The following is a 20,804-nucleotide window of genomic DNA, read 5'->3' as shown; positions in this document are numbered from 1 at the left end:
CGCATTTGCGTAGCCAACACAATAGCAGGAAATGGCTTGCCTATCCTATTCAGATTTTTGAGGTCTACCTCAAATTACCTTGAAGCAATGAAGTACCTCAAACTTTTGAATATTTTTAATTTCAGCAAAATATTTATCTGATTCCTAATTCTCTCCAAATACTTCAAATGTACCTCGTCTCAGTTTTCTTTCTCCATTTCAATTTCTCTCACTCTTCCCACTTTCCCTTTTTGTTGTAAAAGACTAATTGTTTGCAACGCCCTTTGACGGGGAATATATGTGGAGACCTTCTTGCACTTTGAATTTGAACTCGAATTCCATGATTGAGACGCCACTAAATTATTGTACTACTTGTTGGACCAATCTGGAATTTACTCTGAGTTTAAGAATTTCACTTAATTGAAAGTTCCATGAAGTGCCTTGATGCACTGGAACCTAAAACACTGGCAGTTAGATTTATTTACAAACATTTTCAGTGTTTGATATTAGGCTGGTCTTGTGACTTCCAGCTTCGGCATGTGGAGTCGGTATCCAGGCAACCCCACAGTTCATTGTGTGCGCCTGGGCTTGTTTCTTTAATGGGCTTGAATAAGTTGTTGCATAAGATGGCCATCATCTTCCTCCAGGGAGAAAGTGAGGACTGCAGATGCTGGAGATTAGAGCTGAAAATGTGTTGCTGGAAAAGCGCAGCAGGTCAGGCAACATCCAAGGAGCAAGAGAATCGACGAATCGAAAGATTCCTGAAGAAGGGCTCATGCCCGAAACGTCAATTCTCTTGCTCCTTGGATGCTGCCTGACTTGCTGCGCTTTTCCAGCAACACATTTTCAGCTATCCTCTTCCTACAGTCATGCAATCCCTGTAGTACGAGAATACTTAATAAAAACTGATACAAATGTGAAACTGCCTCTATTCAGTAAGGTCATTGATGAGTGACATAGAAACAAGTAGGCAAGACCTACCTATCAGCCTTGCAATTTATTCAAAAATCCACCCAAACCCACACTATAACTTTTTTTTTAAAAGTGCAGAAACATTTAGTTGCAGGTCTTATTCCACTTCTGATTTAGCAGTTAAACTGCACTTCTATCCATTCAGCTGTTAAACCAGTAAAGTGTGGATTACAAACTGTAGCTTGCTTCTGTTTGTTAAATATTCTTTCACAGGATGTGGGCATAGCTGAGCCAACCTTTTATTGCCTATCACCAGTTGTCCTTGGGAGTTTGATGGCAGAACACTGTCTTGAACTGCTTTGAATATCCTTTATTTTCTATGTATATTTCCCCCAAACCACTTGATTAGATTTCAGGTGGAGTTCCACACTTTTTGTGGAAGTTTATGCTTTATCCGCAAACAAGGATAACGTTTTAGTAACTAAATTAGATATGCACAGATACCCATAGTTTTAACGATTTAGCTCATTCTGATCCTACAGATCCCCTTTGGTGCTGACTAGTTTAGAACAAGATGGAGAAGATTATCTTTTTTAAAACAAAACCTTAGTTTAAGAACAAAATGTGCTTTTATGTACTCCCTTTCGCAATATCCCAAAGTACCTTCTGAAGTGAAGTCTCTGCAATGCAGGTAAATATAGTAATCAACTTTCTCAAAATAAGGTCCCACAAACAGCACAGAAGGAATGGCCAGATAATCTATACATTTTTACTAATGTTACCTGACTAGAACAGTTTGATTTGTTGAAATTTTGTAAAGTTAGAGTAAAAATTGTTAGGACTTGCAATATTTGGATAAGATTTAGATTTTAATTGGAGTTCTGGGCTCATTGCGTGCAGAGTTTATTCACTAGTACATTTGAAAGATATGTTTTAACATAAAATAGCTGTGAATAGAAGAACGGTTGTGGGTGGTGATAATCGTCTAGATTTACCTTCACTGGGTGTTAACTTCCTTTTTTAAAAATAGATATTGAACTAGGAAGTCGTCATATTAAAGCTAGTATGCAGCGTACTAGAATTACTGGTTTAACAGCTGAATGGATAGAAGTGCAGTTTAACTGCTAAATCAGAAGTGGAATAAGACCTGCAACTAAATGTTTCTGCACTTTAAAAGAGTTATATTGTGGTGAAGAGAAAGCAGTTGCTTTGTTATGATGAGGTTCTACACGATTTCAACACAGATCGTCATGGGGAGGAAACATGGATTGTCAAAGTAAGATGTCTACCTATTAACTTGACTTGTCTAAGTGGGATATTTGATCATTTCAGGTGTCTAGTTCTGACTGGTGCATTACATCTGTAGTTTCAGTACAGATTTAGGGACAGTACCCAATGATGGAGAAAGGAATTTCTGTGCAGGACAGTTTTATTCCAGTTTTGGGTTTTTTTTGTGGGGAGGAGGAGATTTTGTTTGAGTTCAAGTTCAGTTGAATCAAAGCTCCCCCTGAAAATTGAGTGTTTGTTTGACTAATTTTGTATTGCATTAATAAACTCTTGCTCTCTTTGCAGATTTATGAATAACCGACCTCCAGCTAATTCACGATACCAACCCACTGCCTATGAACATGCTGCCAACTGTTACACACATGCAGTAAGTTTTCCAACTCTTCTGTTTTTATGTGGCATGGTAGAGAGGGAATAGAGAGAATCGCACCAGCACCTAAGGAGTCACCAGCATTTTCTGTTGAGGCCACCAAATGCAGTTCTAGTCCCAGTTTAATATTTCACCCAAAAGACAACATGTCTGATATTGCAGTACTACATCAGAACTGTGCTTGGGGTTGTTTCAGCCTACCTACATGGCGGATCTGAGACTTGAACCTACAAATTGCTGACTTACTGGTGCTTTGGATAATGTACCTGATGCTCTACAGTCAAAAGTAACTCAGCAAGCCAATAGGAAAGGTTCGGAGTAACATGGGCCAACACCAACAAGGGGGGCTAGTTTAGTATGTGAACACGGTCAGCATGGACTAGTTTGGCCAAAGGGTTGTTTCCATGCTGTATGACTCCATGCTTGAGTCTTTAAATTTTGCTGATGAATATGTTTTTGCTCAGAATATTGCCCTGATTGGAAGGAATAAATAATTTCATTGCTGGTAAATACCAAGCATGATTACTAAACCACAGTCAAACCAGAAGTCCTAACCGCTGGTGATGTGGAAACAGGAAGACTGTTGGAAGTGCAAGTCAATAGTTACTACTCCTTGCTATTGTCAGTGAGTTTATAGTGGTCACGAAAACTAAAGGAGATTAAAGGGATTCGGGGCTGACACCGTCTCAGTTTTACAGACACTGCTTGATGGACAATGTTCAGTGTTGTGATGCTACCCAAGCTCTGAATCTGAGCTGAACAACAGCTGATGGAAATGTTTAATGAATCTGGTAGGTACTGTGGAGAGAGAAACAAGCCAGTGGCCTTTCACCAGAACTGAAAGATGATAGATTTTTTACAGATCTGTTCGCCGAGCTGGGAATTTGTGTTGCAGATGTTTCGTCCCTTGTCTAGGTGACATCCTTAGTGCTTGGGAGCCTCCTGTGAAGCACTTCTGTGATCTTTCCTCCGGCATTTGTAGTGGTTTGAATCTGCCGCTTCCGGTTGTCAGTTCCAGCTGTCCGCTGCAGTGGCCGGTATATTGGGTCCAGGTCAATGTGTTTATTGATAGAGTCTGTGGATGAGTGTCATGCCTCTAGGAATTCCGTGGCTGTTTTCTGTTTGGCTTGTCCTATAATAGTAGTATTGTCCCAGTCAAACTCATGTTGCTTGTCATCCGCATGTGTGGCTACTAAGGATATCTGGTCGTGTCGTTTCGTGGCTAGTTGGTGTTCGTGGATGCGGATCGTTAGCTGTCTTCCTGTTTGTCCTATGTAGTGTCCTTGCAGTCCTTGCATGGGATTTGTACACTAATTGGTTTTGCTCATACTGGGTATTGGGTCCTTCGTTCTGGTGAGTTGTTGTCTGAGAGTGGCCACAAACACAGACCAAGTCCTGAACTACGAGAGCAACCACCCCAACACACACAAAAGAAGTTGCATCAAGACACTGTTCAAAAGGGCAACAACACACTGCAGCACACCAGAACTGCAAAAAGAGGAAGAAGAACACCTCTACAATGTATTCGCCAAAAACGGATACCCGCACAATTTCATCAACAGATGCCTAAGGGAAAGACAACGGAACGCGGACATGCCGCAACCCAAAGGACTAGCCACACTACCATACATCAAGAGCATTTCCGAACTGACAGCCAGACTACTGCGATCACTAGGACTCATAACAGCACACAAACCAACAGCCACGCTCAGACAACAACTCACCAGAACGAAGGACCCAATACCCAGCATGAGTAAAACCAATGTCGTGTACAAACTCTCTCCATCAAAGTGAAATGTTTCTTCCTGTCCATTCTATCTTATGTCCCTCATAATTTTATACATCTCAATCTCCTCTACTGGAAGGAAAACAATCCCAGTTTGCCCAATTTCCACTCGTAACTGGAACTCTCCAGCCATTCTTCAGTCCAGGCAACATTTAAGAAATTTCCTCTGCAATCTCTCCAGAGCTATCCCATCCCTCCCATAATATGATTGCAGAACATGGAACAGTACAGCACATTGTGGGAGGGATGGGATAACCCATTATGTCTGTGCTGTCCATGATGTCATTCTAAATTAATCCCACTGCTTGCATATGGTTCAAATCCCTCCCTTCTCTCCCTGTTCATGTGTCTGGCTAAAAGCTTCTTAAATGTTGCTATCGTATCTGATTCTCCCACTCCCATGGCAGTGTATTCCAGGCATCTGTCATCCTCTCTATAAAGAAAAAAGCCTAACTTCACACATCTCCTTTAAACCTTCTTCCTCACCTTAAACATATGCCCCCTAGTATTTGACAGTTCCACCCTAGGAAAAAGACTCCACCTCTCCACCCTATCCATGTCTCTCATTTTATATACATCTATCAGATTGCCTCCTCAGCCTCCAATACTCTAGTGAAAACAATCCAAGTTTGTCCAACCTCTCCTTATAGATAACACACTCCAATCCAGGCAATATCCAGGCACTGCCTCTAAAGCTGCCTCAGGTGGCTCAGTGGTTAGCACTGCTACCTTACAGCACCAGGGTCCCAGGTTCAATGCCAGCCTCGGGCAACTGTCTGTGTGGAGTTTGCATTTTCTCCCCGTGTCTGCGTGGGTTTCCTCCGGGTGCTCCGGTTTCCTTCCACAATCCAAAGATGTGCAGGTCAGGTGAATTGGCCTTGCTAAATTGTCCGTAGTGTTAGGTGCATCAATCAAGGGAAATGGGTCTGGGTGCGTTACTCTTTGGAGGGTCGGTGTGGACTGGTTGGGCCGAAGGGCCTGTTTCCACACTGTAGGGAATCTAAAAATAAAAGTCCTGGCTATAGTGTGGCAACTAGAACTGCACACAATACCCCAAATGTGGCCTAACTAAAATTTAATACAGCTGCAATTTGACTTGTCGACTTTTATTCTCAGTGCCCTGACCGATGAAGGCAAGCATGCCATCTGCTGCCTTTCCCACCTTCGCCACTTGTGTTACCACTTTCACGGATCTATGAACTTACACTCTGTGCTTCAATGCTCCTAAAGATCCTGCCATTTACTGTATACTTTTTTCCCTTGCATTTTACCTCCTAAAATGCATCACCTCACACTTGTCCAGATTAAACTCCATCTGCCATTTTTCATCCAACTATCTAGCTGATCTATATCCTGCTGTATCCTTTCTCACTATCCACAACTCCACTGTGTTTCGTAATGCCTATTAATCGGACCATCTACATTTGCAGCCCAATCATTGATACATATGTATTAAAAACAACAGAAGTACCAGCACTGAGCACAGATCTCCAGAAAAACACCCCTCCGTATCTATCTTCTGTCTTCTACGACCAAGCCAATTTTTGTATCCAAGTTCCACCTCACCATGGACACTATGTGACTTAATTGTCTGGACCAGCCGACCATGAAGGCCCTTTCCAAATGCTTTAAAGTCCGTATAATCAACATTCACTGCCCTGCCCTCACCAACTGTCAAATAAATGTATACAGTTAATGACAGGACCCCGAACAGCACTAATGTAGAGGGGGATATTGGGGTTCAAGTCCATAACTTTCTGAAAGTAGCCACGCAATAGGGTGGTAAAAAAGGCGCATGGCATGCTTGCCTATGTTAGTTGGGGCATTGAGTACAAGAGTCAGGATGTCATGTTGCAGCTTTAAGGTTTTGGTTAGATTTCCACATTACAGGAAAGATGTGGTGGCTTTGGAGAAGAGGTTTACCAACATGCTGCCTGGATCTCCTGAGCTATAAGGAGAAGCTAGAAAAACTAGGGCTGCTTTCTCTGGAGCAGTGGAGGTTGAGGGAAAACTTGATGGAAATCTATAAAATTGGGAAATTATGACATTCTGGGGCTATCACTGTGTTGGCCTTCACGAACACTATATCAGACCAAGGACAGAAATGTGAATGAGAGAGGAAGTGGTGGATCAAAATGACAAGTGACCAGAAAGTTAGGGACGCGCTTGCAGACTGAGTGGAGGTGTTCTGCATTTGGTCTCCCAGAATCAGGGAGATTAGATTGAGAGCAGTGGAAATTATGGATTAAAAGAAGTCTATGTGAATTGCTGTTTCACCTGGAAGGAATGTTCGGAGCCTTGGGCAGTGAGGAGTGAGTAAGTAAAAGGGCGAATGTTATAGTTCCCTCAGTTGTAAGGGAAGGTGTCTTCAGAGGGGAATGAGGTGTTGGAGTGGTAGAGCAGTGGGCCAAGGTGGTAGGGGAATAGTCCCTTTGGATTGCTGATGGGGGAGGAGAGAGCAACATGTGTTTGGTGATGTCATATTGCAGATGAGGAAATGGAAAGAATGATCCTTTGTATATGGAAGCTGGTAGCAAGAACATTTAGGATGAGGGGCACTCTGTCAAAATTGTAGAAGGGATAAGGAAAGAATGAGTTGGACACATTTTATTGTCATTGGCTGTGTCTGGATGTTTCTCTCCTGCCTCTCCATTTAGATGCTCGTTGTGTGGAGCTGCCATGTATCACCTTTGTGCGGTTCTTGGTTGTGCAACCCATTAGCTTATCTGCACAGTGCTATGCCACACAGTTCCTCTAACTTTCTGTAATGCAGTCAAGTATTGGATTTTTGGTGGGTTCCTATTGTAGTTTCCTATCTCTAAAGTATAGGGAACAGCAGGAGTCGAGAGGTGTGTGCATATCTGCCACAGGTTCCTGGAGCAGGGACCCTTAAGAGAGGGGCAATAAAGTCTTCAAATGTTGGAAAAGCTAGAGCCACTGAATTAAAGTTTTGTTTTGTCTTCAGTTCCTCATTTTTCCAGCAATTGTCGGCAGCACATTACTTCATCGACTGTCGGATGACCGATGGAAGAAGATCACAGCGTGGATGTATGGTGTGGGTCTGTGTGCACTGTTCATCGTTTCAACAGTATTCCACATCATCACATGGAAGAAGAGTCACTTAAGGTAATGGGGGTAGTGTTTTTCCAACATTCTCTTACAGGATTGGCTTTTGCATGGGGTGGAAGTTTCATTAACAGAATACTGCAATACCTGAGCTCTGACAACCAACATGTCAAAAGGCTTGATGATATTATGACAACTGAACTTGATCCTGTCCTTGACTAATATTCACCCACCAAGGAGTCGCTGGGAGTGGTCAGTAGAGGGAATTTGTTTAATTTCACCTCCCCTAACCTGGAGATAAATTGGAAGTGTCTGGTTACCCTGTAGACTGGCATTTACTAGATCAGCATAGAAAGGGCTTTGATCCTCCTTCACATTTTTATAACAGATTTAGGTGGTCAGTTAAAATTAATGAACCCTGCCTCCCTGCCCCAGAAGAAAAAGACATCATTCTTTAATTTGGAGTAAAGGATCCAAGGTTAATGCTACAGCATTCATGGCTGAAGTATCAGTTAAAACCCGGCAACGTGGTGCCACACTGGCACCCCCACAGCAGTGAGCAGCCTTCTGGTCCAGCAATTTGCAACAATTTGCTGTCTGCATCACTCTGGGTCAGAAACCCTTCCTTCTGATGGAAGGGCTTAACCAGGTCCAACAGCCTGCACAAACTGGCATGTCTCCTAATCCATGCACGTGGTGTTCCATTAAGACTCCAAGACCCTGTACATCTGAGACATCTTAGGCATGTGAGCAAACATAGAGGGGTTCAAGTGAGCCAGCTATCCTTCTGCCTCAAGCAGTTTAGCAAATTCTTTAACTTGACTGTCAACAGCAATGTATGTATCCACACAGGACAGAAATAAAGCAGGGCCTAAAGATAGGCATAGTGCTGTTGAACCTCTCAGTTGCCTGCAATGCAATGTGGCACACTGGCCTGTTCCTAAAGCTATCCAGGGTTATTGAAATAATCCTTCACAGCAGATAAGGTAGAGTCCATCTTGAATTAAGCATTGAGAATATTGACCAATGGACTACACTGGACTCTGTTCGCCCCAACTTCCTTCAACATTGATACTAATGACCTGACAACAGCCACACCCCACGAGGTCATCTATGCTGATACTATCTATTATGCTAGTCTTTGTTTATTTTGTGCAGTCTGGACCAGATCCTTAACGATGGTGTTACAGATTGCTATAGGACATAAAGGAATTTAACATAAGACGCTAAAACCATATCCAGTGTATTCCATTTCCAGAATGCCAGTGCCAAAAAGAGAACAAGCTATCTATGTGAATTGTCAGAGACTAAAGTATATTCCCAGCCCAACATAATTGGGAGTGACTCGAGATGGGATTTTGTTCCTTGAGGACATCTGAAGAAAAGAACAGTAATGGCCCAAGCTAGAAGCAACATACTAACCAAACTCGCTGGATTATTATGAGGCACTCTTGAACCTCAGTCCTCACCTGATCGGATACTGAAGCAGTACGATGCAGCAGTGTGATGAGGACATGGGTTTGAATCCCACACTGACAGATGGTGAAATTTGAATTCCATCGAATCTGTGTGGAAAAATTCCCACTTAGGTCCCTTTTATATCTTTCCCCTCTCATCCTAAACCTATGCCCTCTAGTTCTGGACTCCCCCACCCTAGGGAAATGCCTTCTATTTACCCTATCCATGCCCCTCATGATTGAGGAAGTGACGAGGACAAAGGGGTAGCCAGGAAGGAAAGCAGTGACCATATATATCAGCAAGGTGGCTAAACCCGAGACTGTACAACTGTAGTGTCTACCACCCGCCCTCCTCCTCTAACCTAGTTAATAAGGTAAGGTTCATTCTAAACTTCCTCTATTGAATATAAGTTTGTTATTAATTTTATAGCAACTTGTACTAAGGTTTCTACTTTCATACTGAGTGGGTGTTCAGATAAGTCAGGAATGGATGCTGGGGCAGTTGCTTGTTCCTCCTGCAGAGTGTGGCAGGTGGGAGACATGGCACACGTCTCCGCTGGCTACATTTGTGGGAAGTGCACCCAACTCCAGCTCCTTGAAAACCGTGTTAGGGATTTGGAGCTGGAGCTGGATGAACTACGGATCATTCGGGAGGCTGAGGGGGTCATTGAGAGGAGTTACTGGGAGTTGGTCACTCCTGAGGCTCAGGACAAGGAGAGATGGGTTACAGTTAGGGGGAGGAAAGGGGACAGACAGACAGTGCAGAGATCCCCTGGTGGACATTCCCCTCAGCAATAAGTTTTGGATACTGCTGGGGGGGGAGGGGATGACCTACCAGAGGAAAGCCATAACTCTTCTCTGGCACTGAGCCTGATACTGTGGCAAAGAAGGGAAGCGGGCAGAATAGAAAAGTACTTGTGGTAGGGGGCTCGATAGTTAGGGGAATCGACAGGAGATTTTGTGGTCAGGATCGGGATTCTCGGAAGGTATGTTGCCTCCCTGGTGCCAGGGTCCAGGACGTCTCCAATTGGGTGTATAAGGTTCTAAAAGGGGAGGGCAAATAGCCAGAAATCTTGTTACATATTAGCACTAATGATATAGCCATGAAAAGGATTGAGGATATAAAAAGTGATTTCAGGGAGTTAGGATGGAAGCTGCAAAGCAGGACGAACAGAGTAGTGTTCTCTAGTTTACTACCGGTGCCACAAGATAGCGAGGCGAGGAACAGGGAGCGGGCGCAGCTTAATACGTGGCTGCGCAGCTGATGTAGGAGGGAGGGCTTCAGATATGTAGATAATTGGGATGCCATCTGGGGAAGGTGGGACCTGTACAAGAAGGACGGGTTGCATCTGAACTGGAAGGGGACCAATGTCCTGGGTGGAAGGTTTGCTCAAGTAGTTCGAGAAGGTTTAAACTAGAAGGGGGGTGGGAACCTGAGCTGTGTACCGGAGGTAAGAGTTGATGCAGATGAGGCAATAGCAAGAGGTAGACCAGCTAGTGGGAAAGATTTTCCTGGGAAAGAACCAAGGGATCAGTTAAAGTGTGTTTGCTTTAATGCAAGGAGTATCAGGAATAAAAGTGATGAACTTAGAGCATGGATCAGTACCTGGTGCTATGATGTTGTGGCCATAACAGAGACATGGGTTTCTCAGGGGCAGGAATGGTTGCTGGATGTTCCAGGGTTTAGAGCATTTAAAAAGAATAGGGGGGGGGAGGGGGTGTAGCACTACTAATCAGAGAGGGTATCACAGCTACAGAAGCTTCCATTGTCGAGGAAGACCTGCCTACTGAGTCAGTATGGGTGGAAATTAGGAACAGCAAGGGAGCAGTCACCTTGTCAGGGGTTTACTACAGCCCCCCCAATAGCAGCAGGGAGATGGAAGAAAGCAGAGGTCGGCAGATTTTGGAAAAGTGTGGACGTAGTAGGGTTGTTGTAATGGGTGACTTTAACTTTCCTAATATTGATTGGAACCTCCTTCAAGCAGAAGATTTGAAAGAAATTGTTTTTGTAAGGTGTGTTCAGGAGTGTTTCCTAACTCAGTATGTTGACAGGCCGACGAGGGGAGAGGCCATTCTAAACTTGGAGCTCGGAAACGAGCCGGGGCAGGTATCCGATCTTGTGGTGGGAGAGCATTTTGATGATAGTGACCACAACTGCCTCACATTCTACATAGCTTTGGAGAAGGAGAGGATTAGGCAAAATAGGAGGATATTTAATTGGGGAAGAGGAAACTATGATGCGATTAGACATGAGTTAGGAAGCATGGATTGGGAGCAATTGTTCCATGGTAAGGCACTATAGACATGTGGAGACTGTTTAAGGAACAGTTGTTGCAAGTGATGAATAAATATGTCCCTCTGAGACAGGCAAGAAGGGGTAAGATAAAGGAATCTTGGATGACGAGAGCGGTGGAGCTTCTCGTCAAAAGGAAAAAGGTAGCTTACATAAGGTGGAGGAAGCTAGGGGCAAGCTTAGCTCTAGAGGATTACAGGCAGGTGAGGAAGGAGCTCAAAAATGGTCTGAGGAGAGCCAGGAGGGGGCACGAGAAAGGCTTGGAAGAACGGATTAGGGAGAACACAAAGGCATTTTACACTTATGTGAGGAATAAGAGAATGGTCAAAGAAAGAGTAGGGCCGATCAGGGATAGCATAGGGAACTTGTGTGTGGAGTCTGAGGAGGTAGGGGAAGCCCTCAATTAGTTTTTTGCTTCTGTCTTTACGAAAGAAACGAACTTTGTAGTGAATGAAACCTTTGAAGAGCAAGTGTGTATGCTGAAATGGATAGAGATAGAGGAAGCCGATATGCTGAAAATTTTGTCAAACGTTAAGATTGACAAGTCGCCAGGCCCGGACCAGATTTGCCCTCTGCTGCTTTGGGAAACGAGAAATGCAATTGCTTCGCCACTTGCGAAGATCTTTGCATCCTCGCTCTCCACTGGAGTCGTACCTGAGGACTGGAGAGAGGCAAATGTAATTCCTCTCTTCAAGAAAGGAAATAGGGAAATCCCCAGCAATTACAGACCAGCAAGTCACACGTCTGTCGTCTGCAAGATGTTAGAAAGGAATCTGAGAGATAGGATTTATGACCATCTGGAAGAGCATGGCTTGATTAAATGCAGTCAACACGGCTTTGAGAGGGGCAGGTCATGCCTCACAAACCTTATCGGGTTCTTTGAGGATGTGACTAGAAAGGTTGATGAGGGTCGAGCTGTGGATGTGATGTATATGGACTTCAGCAAGGCATTTGATAAGGTTCCCCATGGTAGGCTCATTCTGAAGGTCAAGACGAATGGGATACAGGGGAACTTAACTGTCTGGATACAGAATTGGCTGGCCAACAGAAGGCAGCGAGTGGTAGTAGAAGGAAAATATTCTGCCTGGAAGTCAGTGGTGAGTGGTGTTCCACAGGGCTCTGTCCTTGGGTGTCTACTGTTTGTAATTTTTATTAATGACTTAGATGAGGGGATTGAAGGATGGGTCAGCAAATTTGCAGACAACACAAAGGTTGGAGGTGTCGTTGATAATATAGAGGGCTGTTGTAGGCTGCAGCGGGACATTGATAGGATGCAGAGATGGGCTGAGAGGTGGCAGATGGAGTTCAACCTGGATAAATGCGAGGTGATGCATTTTGGAAGGTCGAATTTGAAAGCTGAGTACAGGATTAAGGACAGGATTCTTGGCAGTGTGGAGGAACAGAGGGATCTTGGTGTGCAGGTACATAGATCCCTTAAAATGGCCACCCAAGTGGACAGGGTTGTTAAGAAAGCATATGGTGTTTTGGCTTTCATTAACAGGGGGATTGAGTTTAAGAGTCGTGAGATCTTGTTGCAGCTCTATGAAACTTGGGTTAGACTGCGCTTGGAATACTGCGTCCCGTTCTGGTCGCCCTATTATAGGAAAGATGTGAATGCTTTGGAGAGGGTTCAGAGGAGGTTTACCAGAATGCTGCCTGGACTGGAGGGCTTATCTTGTGAAGAGAGGTTGACTGAGCTCAGACTTTTTTCATTGGAGAAAAGGAGGAAGAAAGGGGATCTAATTGAGGTATACAAGATAATGAGAGGCGTAGATAGGGTCAATAGCCAGAGACTATTTCCCAGGGCAGAAATGACTAACACGAGGGGTCATAGTTTTAAGCTGGTTGGAGGAAAGTATAGAGGGGATGTCTGAGGCGAGTTCTTTACACAGAGAGTTGTGAGAGTATGGAATGCGTTGCCAGCAGCAGTTGTGGAAGCAAGGTCATTGGGGACATTTAAGAGACTACTGGACATGCATATGGTCACAGAAATTTAAGGGTGCACACATGAGGATCAGTGGTCGGCACAACATCGTGGGCTGAAGGGCCTGTTCTGTGCTGTACTGTTCTATGTTCTGTGATTTTGTAAACCTCTAAGGTGTCACCCCTTAGCCTCCAACACTCCAGAGAAAACAGCCCCAGCTTATTCCACCCCTCCCTGTAGCTCAAATCCCCCAACCCTGGCAACATTCTCGTAAATCTTTTCTGAAACCTTTCAAAGTTGCACAGCATCTTTCCTACATGGAGGCTGGTACAATTGTAAGATTTAAAAGGCATCTGGGTGGATATATGAAGAGGAAGGGTTTTGAGGGATATGGGCCTAGTGCTGGAAAATGGGTCTAGATTTGTTTAGAGTATCTCATCGGCATGGACAAGTTGGACCGAAGGGTCTTTTGCCGTGCTGTACATCTCTAAGACTCTGACTCTAAGTCTGGAATAAATAGCAAGTCCGGCAATCATGTAACCGTTGTCAATCGTCATAAAAATCTATCTGGTTCCCTAATGCCTTTACAGAAGGAAATGTGTTCCTAACTGGTCTGGCCCACATGTGACTCCAGACCCCACTTTAGTTTGTTGGAGCCTTAACATAGAGAAATGCAGCACAGTACAGGCCGCTCAGCCCATGATGTTGTGCCAAGCATTAATCTTAACCGAAGATCAACCTAACCTACACACCCCTCAATTTACTGCCATCGATGTGCTTGTCCAGCAGTCACTTAAATGTCCCTAATGTTTCTGACTGTACTACCACCGCTGGCAGTGTATTCCACGCACCCACCACTCTGTGTAAAAACCGACCTCTGACATCTCTCCAATACCTTCCTCTCATCACCTTAAAATTATGACCCCTCGTGACAGCCATTTCTGCTCTGGGCAAACGTCTCTGGCTTCTACTCTATCTATGCCTCTCATTACCTTGTACATCTCGATCAAATCACCTCTCTTCTTCTCCTCTCCAGTGTGAAAAGTCCTAGCTTACTCAATCTCCCTTCATAAGACAAGCCATCCAATCTGGGCAGCATCTCGGTAAATATCCTCTACACCATCTCTAAAGCATCTACATCTTCCTATAAAGGGAGACGACCAGAACTGGACGCAATATTCCAAGTGTGGTCTAACCAGGATTTTATACAGGTGCAGCAAAACCTTGCGGCTCTTAAACTCAGTCCCCCTGTTAATGAAAGCCAAAACACCATACCCTTTCTTAACAACCCTATTAACTTGGGTGGCAACTTTGGGGGAACCTATGGACATGGACCTCAAGATCCCGCTGTTCCTCCACACTGCCAAGAGTCCTGTCCTTAACCCTGTATTCAGCATTCAACTTTGACCTTCCAAAATGAATTACTTTGCATTTATCCAGGTTGAACTCAGTCTGCCACTTCTCAGCCCAGCTCTGCATCCTGTCAATGTCTTGTTGAAGCTTGTAACTGCCCTCGACAGTATCTACAACACTACCGACCCTTTGTGTCATTGGCAAACTTACTAACACACCCTTCCACTTCTTCATCCAAGTCTTTTATAAAAACTACAAAGAGCAGAGGCCCAAGAATAGATCCCTGTGGGACACCACTGGTGGTCACTGACCTCCAGGCGGAATACTTTCCACCCACTATCACTTGCTGTTTTCTTTTAGCCAGCCAATTCTGAATCCAGACAGCCAAATTTTCCTGTATCCCATACCTCCTGACTTTCTGAATGAGCCTACCATGGGGAATCTTATCAAGTGCCTTACTGAAATCCATTTACACCGCATCCACTGCTCGACCTTTGTTAACTTGTCTCGTCATATCCTCAAAGATCTCAGTAAGGCTTGTGAGGTATGACCTGCCCCTCAGAGAAAGTGAGGACTGCAGATGCTGGAGATCAGATTCAAACATGTGGTGCTGGAAAAGCACAGCCAGTCAGGCAGCATCCGAGGAGCGAGAGAATTGACGTTTCAAGCATAAGCTCTTCATCAGGAATGACCTGCCCCTCTCAAAACCATGCTGACTATCTTCAATCAAATAGGATTTATGACTATTTGGAAAAACTATCTCTCAGAATTCTTTCCTGTACCTTGCTTACCGCAAACATAAAACTGACTAATCTGTAATTCTCAGGGATTTCCCTATTCGCTTTCTTGAACAGAGGAACAACATTCGCTTCCCTCCAATCATCCGCTACTATTCCCATGGCGAGTGAGGATGCAGAGATCATCATCAGAGGTGCAGCAATCTCACCCTTCACTTCCTGTAGTGAGCTTAACGATATCTGGTCCGGCCATGGGGACATATCTATCTTGATGCTTCTCAGAATTTCCAGCACATCCACTTTCTTAATATCAGTCTGTTCAAGCCTATTAACCTGGTCCTTGGTGTTCTCACAAATCAACAAGGTCCCTCTCTCTAATGAATACTGAAGCTAAAAACTCATTTAGGCCTCCCCTACCTCTTCAGACTCCAAACACAAATTCCCTCCACCATCCCTGATCAGCCCCACCCTCTCTCTGATCATTCTCTTATTCCTCACATACATGTAGAATACATTTGAGTTTTCGCTAATCCTTCCTTCCAAGGCTTTTTCATGCCCCTTCCTAGCTCTCCTCTCCATTTTTGAGTTCTTTCCTAGCTACCCTGCACTCTCTAATTAATAATGCTACTCCCCCTCCTCTTTTACACCCCACTCTGTTCTTGTAAAAGATCTAAACCCTGGAACATCCAACAACCATTCCTGCCCCTGTGAATTCCATGTCTCATTTATGGCCACAACATCGTAGTTCCAAAGTACTGATCTATGCTCTAAGTTCTACTCTTATTCCTGATACTCCTTGCATTGAAACATGACTTGAGGTGTCGGTGTTGGACTGGGTTGGACAAAGTTAAAAATCTCAACACCAGGATAAAGTCCAACGGGTTCATTTGGAAGCACTCACTTTCAGAATGCTGCTCTTTCATCAACCACCCGCTGAAGGAGCGGTACTCCAAAAGCTATTGCTTCCAAATAAACCTGTTGGACTTTAACCTGGTGTTGTGATTTTTACCTTTGCATTGAAACAGACACACTTTAACCCATCCCTATGCCCTATCAACTGTATATCCTGCCTGACAAACTCTCTGCATTATATTTCTGCCCTTTCAACAACTACCCTCTTTGATCCGTAGCTCTGGTTCGCATCCCCCCACTCTGAGTAATTAGGGATGGACAATTAATGCTGGCCTAACAGGTAGTGCCCACATCCCATGAATGAATTTTTTAAAAATACCTTGTCAAATATGAAAGACACCACACAAATCTTTCACCTATGGTGGGGGCATGAATAGATTGAAGTGTAAGTTGGATTGCTGTAATCAGAGTGAAAGGAAAGTTATGCAACTTGAAGATCAAGTGCTGCATATTGTTGAGCTGTGGAGTACAATGTTGCTTTTCAGAAGCAGTAAGAAGGAGAATTTGAAAATGAACGCATCGTGAATATTTTTAGTTACCTTCTGGTTGAGCTGCAGTATTGAAAACCATCCAGAACCTCCAGACAAAGTATGGGGCAAGAAAGCTTAAAAAAAAAACTCATACAAGGAAAGACACAAGTTCACCTGGTCACCTATCGAGTCAGAGGACAGCCCATCACCCTACAGGCAAGATCAACTCACCATTGTAACAATCGCAGTGACTAGGAGAAAAATCTCTTTTTACCTCACGGTTTAGACTTTTGATTTTGGAATTTTGTTTATGCTGTATGCAATCTTTTTCCCCTACAGTATTTTCGTTAAAATGTTTTTCTTATGTTTGTCAACATTGTGATTTTGTGTGTTCTTGGCAATATGAAGGGGTATAGTTGATATGCATAACTTAGAAATCCTTTCTTTTCAGTGTTTTTTTTTAAATGTATTATTGGAAAACAAAATGAATATTACAGCCAAACAACTCAAAGCAATGTTAAAAACAAACCCACTAATTACAGAGGTAAATAAATAATAACTAAGCTAAAAAAGGAAAATCTTAAGAAATAATAACAGTAACACAGCTCAATGAAACAAAGCAATAGCCTTCAAGTGCATAAGTTTATACATATTCATACGTTCGTAGTTCCTCCTCTCCAGATTCATTACATAGAATTGCCATGGCTATATAAAGGCTCTTAATAGTATGGCAGACGAATCTGTACCCGGGTAGTCCAAAAAGGGCCACCACATCTTATAGAAATTCAGTTTTACGATGCACTATACTCGTCAGAAATTCCAAGGGGCTTTGCTCCATGACTAGCTTATGCCAGCCCACCAGCCCTGGGGAATTTCTAACACCGAACCTAATAGAATGTTCTTTCTTTCACAAAATGTGATGGTACTGAAAAGCCTTTTTTTAAAAGTGTGTACACATCTAATGAAAGTGAATTAACAAAGCCAAGAAAGAGAGATGCTGGGTCCATCTCCACCTCCGTCCCCAAGGCTTCTCTATTTTACCAACATAGTGCTCCAGTATGCCCATAGTCTGTGCCAAAGACAATGAGTAAGTGTGCCCATGCTCACTTTATGTTTAGGACATATTGGAGATGCTCCCACTTTAAATTTTGTGAGGTGGTCTGGGGCCAAAAGGACCCTGTAGAGAATCTTCAATTGCAAGGCATTGGGTCCTGTTGCAAATCAAGACCCTTCTTGCATTTTCCCAGATATCCTCCCATACTTCAGGAGAGATCTCAATGTCCATCTCCCTCGCCCATACCTTACAGAGCCGTTCGGCTTCTCTGGTTGCCCTCACCCTGATACATTGCCCTCCACACCTTGACAGTATTGATGACTATTGGGCTATGGCAATATTCCTTAACTGTTTTCATTTTGTCTAAGAACAACAGGCTAATGAGGGGGCATCTTGCCCAAGATGCTTTGATGTCCAACCAAAGTGAGTGAGGGTCCCCCTCAGCCTAATCATTCATGCAAGACAGCAACAAGCTTAACTGATAGTTTTTGATATCTGGGAGGCCCACTCCTCCCAGTTTTTAAAGTCACTGCAATTTAGTCAATTTTAATTAGGGGCCACTTGTGATTCCAGATAAAAGAACTAAACCAGCTGTTCAGTCTTCTAAATATTTGCTTAGCAAAAAGCAGAGGAAACGTTCACATAGGATTCAAAAGGCGGTACTGAATTTTCATTTTAATGAGGGTTATCCAATTTAACCAAGAAATCGGAAGTCCCTCCCAGCTACAAAGGTCCTGCTTGATTCTGTCAAATAAATGAGCAAAATTGGGTTTAAATAGCTAATCAAAAACAGGAGTAATAGACATACCTAAGTAGAGAAAGCTCTCCTGCGACTATCTGAAGGGGAACCGAGATCCGCCCTCAGGATCAGGCACTCTGGGCAGACCACCTATGGGCATGGCCTCTGACTTCGCAAAGTTGGTATTCTAACCCGAGAAGCCCCCAAATAAATTGATGCATTGTTTCAGGTGTGGCACTGTGACTGTTGGGTTTGACAGGAAGACAAGAACGTCATCCACATACAGTGTGATCTTATGTGACTTCGTCCCCACTTATGGAGCAGTTATATTGGGATCCCTGTGTATTGCTTCTGCCAGCAGTTCGATCACAATGTGAAAAGCAATGGTGACAAAGGACAGCCCTATCAACTGCCCCTACAAATATTAAACTTGTTTGATTGTGGTGAGGACCATGGCAAGAAGGTCACCTTACAAAACCTCCACCCACCTGACGAAGGTTTCTCCCAGGCCAAACTACTTCAAAGAGTAAAAAAGGTATGGCCACTCGACCCTTTTCCACATCTAAGGACGTCACCAATCCCTGTACCAAGCACTATTGACATTCTTGGATCATGCTAAGTAATCTCCTGACATTATCCGTCAATCTGCGACCTTTTACAAACCCCGTCTGGTCCTCCTTAATGATGGAGGGCAGTACAGTTTCTAGCCTTAATGCCTGTGTCTTAGGATTTTGAAGTCGACATTTAGGAGTGAAATGGGTCTATAGGAAGCACAGTCCTCCCTTTTTCAAGAATGAGAGAGATCTCTTACAGATAGTGGGAGGAGGCCACGACTGTGAGAGTCATTAAACATACTAAGCATCGGCCCTGACGATATACTTCCAGAACTCACTGGGGAGCCTGTCAAACCTGGCGCCTTGCCATTCTGGAACTGCCTCACAGCTTCCTGCTTCTCTTGCTCTGACAATGCAGCATTGAGGAGAGACTCTTGTTCAGGGGTCACTCCTGGAAGGTCCAAATTCTTTTTTTTAAATTCCATCCAACCTGCCCATTGTCACAGCTTTCAGATTGGTATAATTCAGAGTAAAGTTTCCAGAATGCTGCATTACTCCTTTTAGAATCATTGGTTAAATTTCCAGTGTCCCCTCTGATCGAGGTAATGGCTTGGGGGGGCACTCCTTTTCTTAGCAAGGTATGCTAGGTACTTGCCTGGCTTATCCCCATGCTCAAACAGCCTTTGACTTGCAAATGTAAGCTCCCTCTTGGCTGCCCGTGTGAGCATGGAGTTCAGTGTAGGCCAAAGCGCTGTGATGCAGTTTAACCAGCGAGGGCCTGTCAAAATATGCCTTCTCAGCAACTTGCAGATATGTCTCGAGCAAGCATTGCTGCTAACTCGTCTGCCGCTTCCTATTGGCTGAATAGGAAGTAACCAACCCCCTAGCATAGGCTTTAGCTGTTTCCCAGAGAATGGACGGGCTACTGGCCGAACCTGAATTAAGATCTTAAAAAAAGCCCTGAACTCAGTAGAAAAGAATTCAATGAACTTGCTATCCTTGAGGATGAAGGGGTCCAGTCACCAGTGCCTCGAGCCTACCACAGTATCCTTACTCTTATCCATTAAATACACTGAAGTGTGATCGGAAATAGTGATATCGTACAGATGCTACTGAGCCCAGATGTGCTGCGGGGGTCAGAAAAAGATCAGTCCTGGTATGGCATTTATCTGGGTGAAATCCCTGTCAGTAGGGTGCCTCCAAACATCTACCAACCCAATTCATCACACAAATCCCTTAATTGTTTAGATTGCGAAGATGATATCAGAGGGCCTTTGGGCAATCTGCCCACTGTAGGGTTTATTACACAAGTGAAATCTCCTCCTACGATGATACATTGAGATGCAAGGTTAACCAGTCTAGAAAGTGCGTCTGTCAAGAACTTGGGTGTGGGTGGGGGGGCGGGGTTAGGCTGGGGGACAGTAAATATTTAAGATCCTGTATTCTTCCCCATGTATCAAAGCTTTAAGGATTATAAGTCTCCCACGTGTGTCTTTAATGCACTTTAGTAACTTAAATAGGCGATTCTTTCTAACTAAAATGGCCACCTCTTCTCATATTGAAGGATGAAAAATAAACCCATTCACACCCAATCTGTTGCAGCTTCAAATGCTCTGCATCATCCAAGTTTGTTTCTTGTAATAAGGCAATATCTACCCTCTTCCCTTTTAAGGCTGGAAAGCACCTTCTTGCTCTTGACAGATGAATGACTCCCCTTAATATTCCAGGTGCACCACTTAAACACATCCTTAGTCATACCCTTCTGTAGCACCATCTAGACTCGAGAGGAAGAACCCGAACTACAGATCGCTGAGTTTTAATGCAAAATAATCCACAAAACACAAAAACTACATAAACTAAAATAACTACAGTCAACAAATCTACAAAACATACAAAACTATATATACAACA

General features: G+C 43.8%; 1 protein-coding gene across 5 annotated transcripts in view; it reads left to right on the top strand.

Moving 5' to 3' along the window:
• The window catches only part of LOC140464175 (monocyte to macrophage differentiation factor-like), a 66,548-nt gene that overhangs the window by 30,305 nt on the left and 15,439 nt on the right, over positions 1 to 20,804 (top strand). For 3 of the 5 annotated variants that reach the window (XM_072559000.1, XM_072559001.1, XM_072559002.1), the window contains 2 exons: positions 2,464 to 2,545; positions 7,300 to 7,460. In XM_072559000.1, the coding sequence (XP_072415101.1) occupies positions 2,464 to 2,545; positions 7,300 to 7,460 (243 nt within the window). Of the gene's footprint in view, positions 1 to 2,023; positions 2,168 to 2,463; positions 2,546 to 7,299; positions 7,461 to 20,804 lie in introns of those variants that run through there. The other 2 variants (XM_072559003.1, XM_072558999.1) reach the window with 2 other exon arrangements.

Source organism: Chiloscyllium punctatum, chromosome 39 (assembly GCF_047496795.1).
Source record: "Chiloscyllium punctatum isolate Juve2018m chromosome 39, sChiPun1.3, whole genome shotgun sequence".
NCBI lineage: Eukaryota > Metazoa > Chordata > Chondrichthyes > Orectolobiformes > Hemiscylliidae > Chiloscyllium > Chiloscyllium punctatum.
This window is presented reverse-complemented; position numbering and strand designations above follow the sequence as displayed.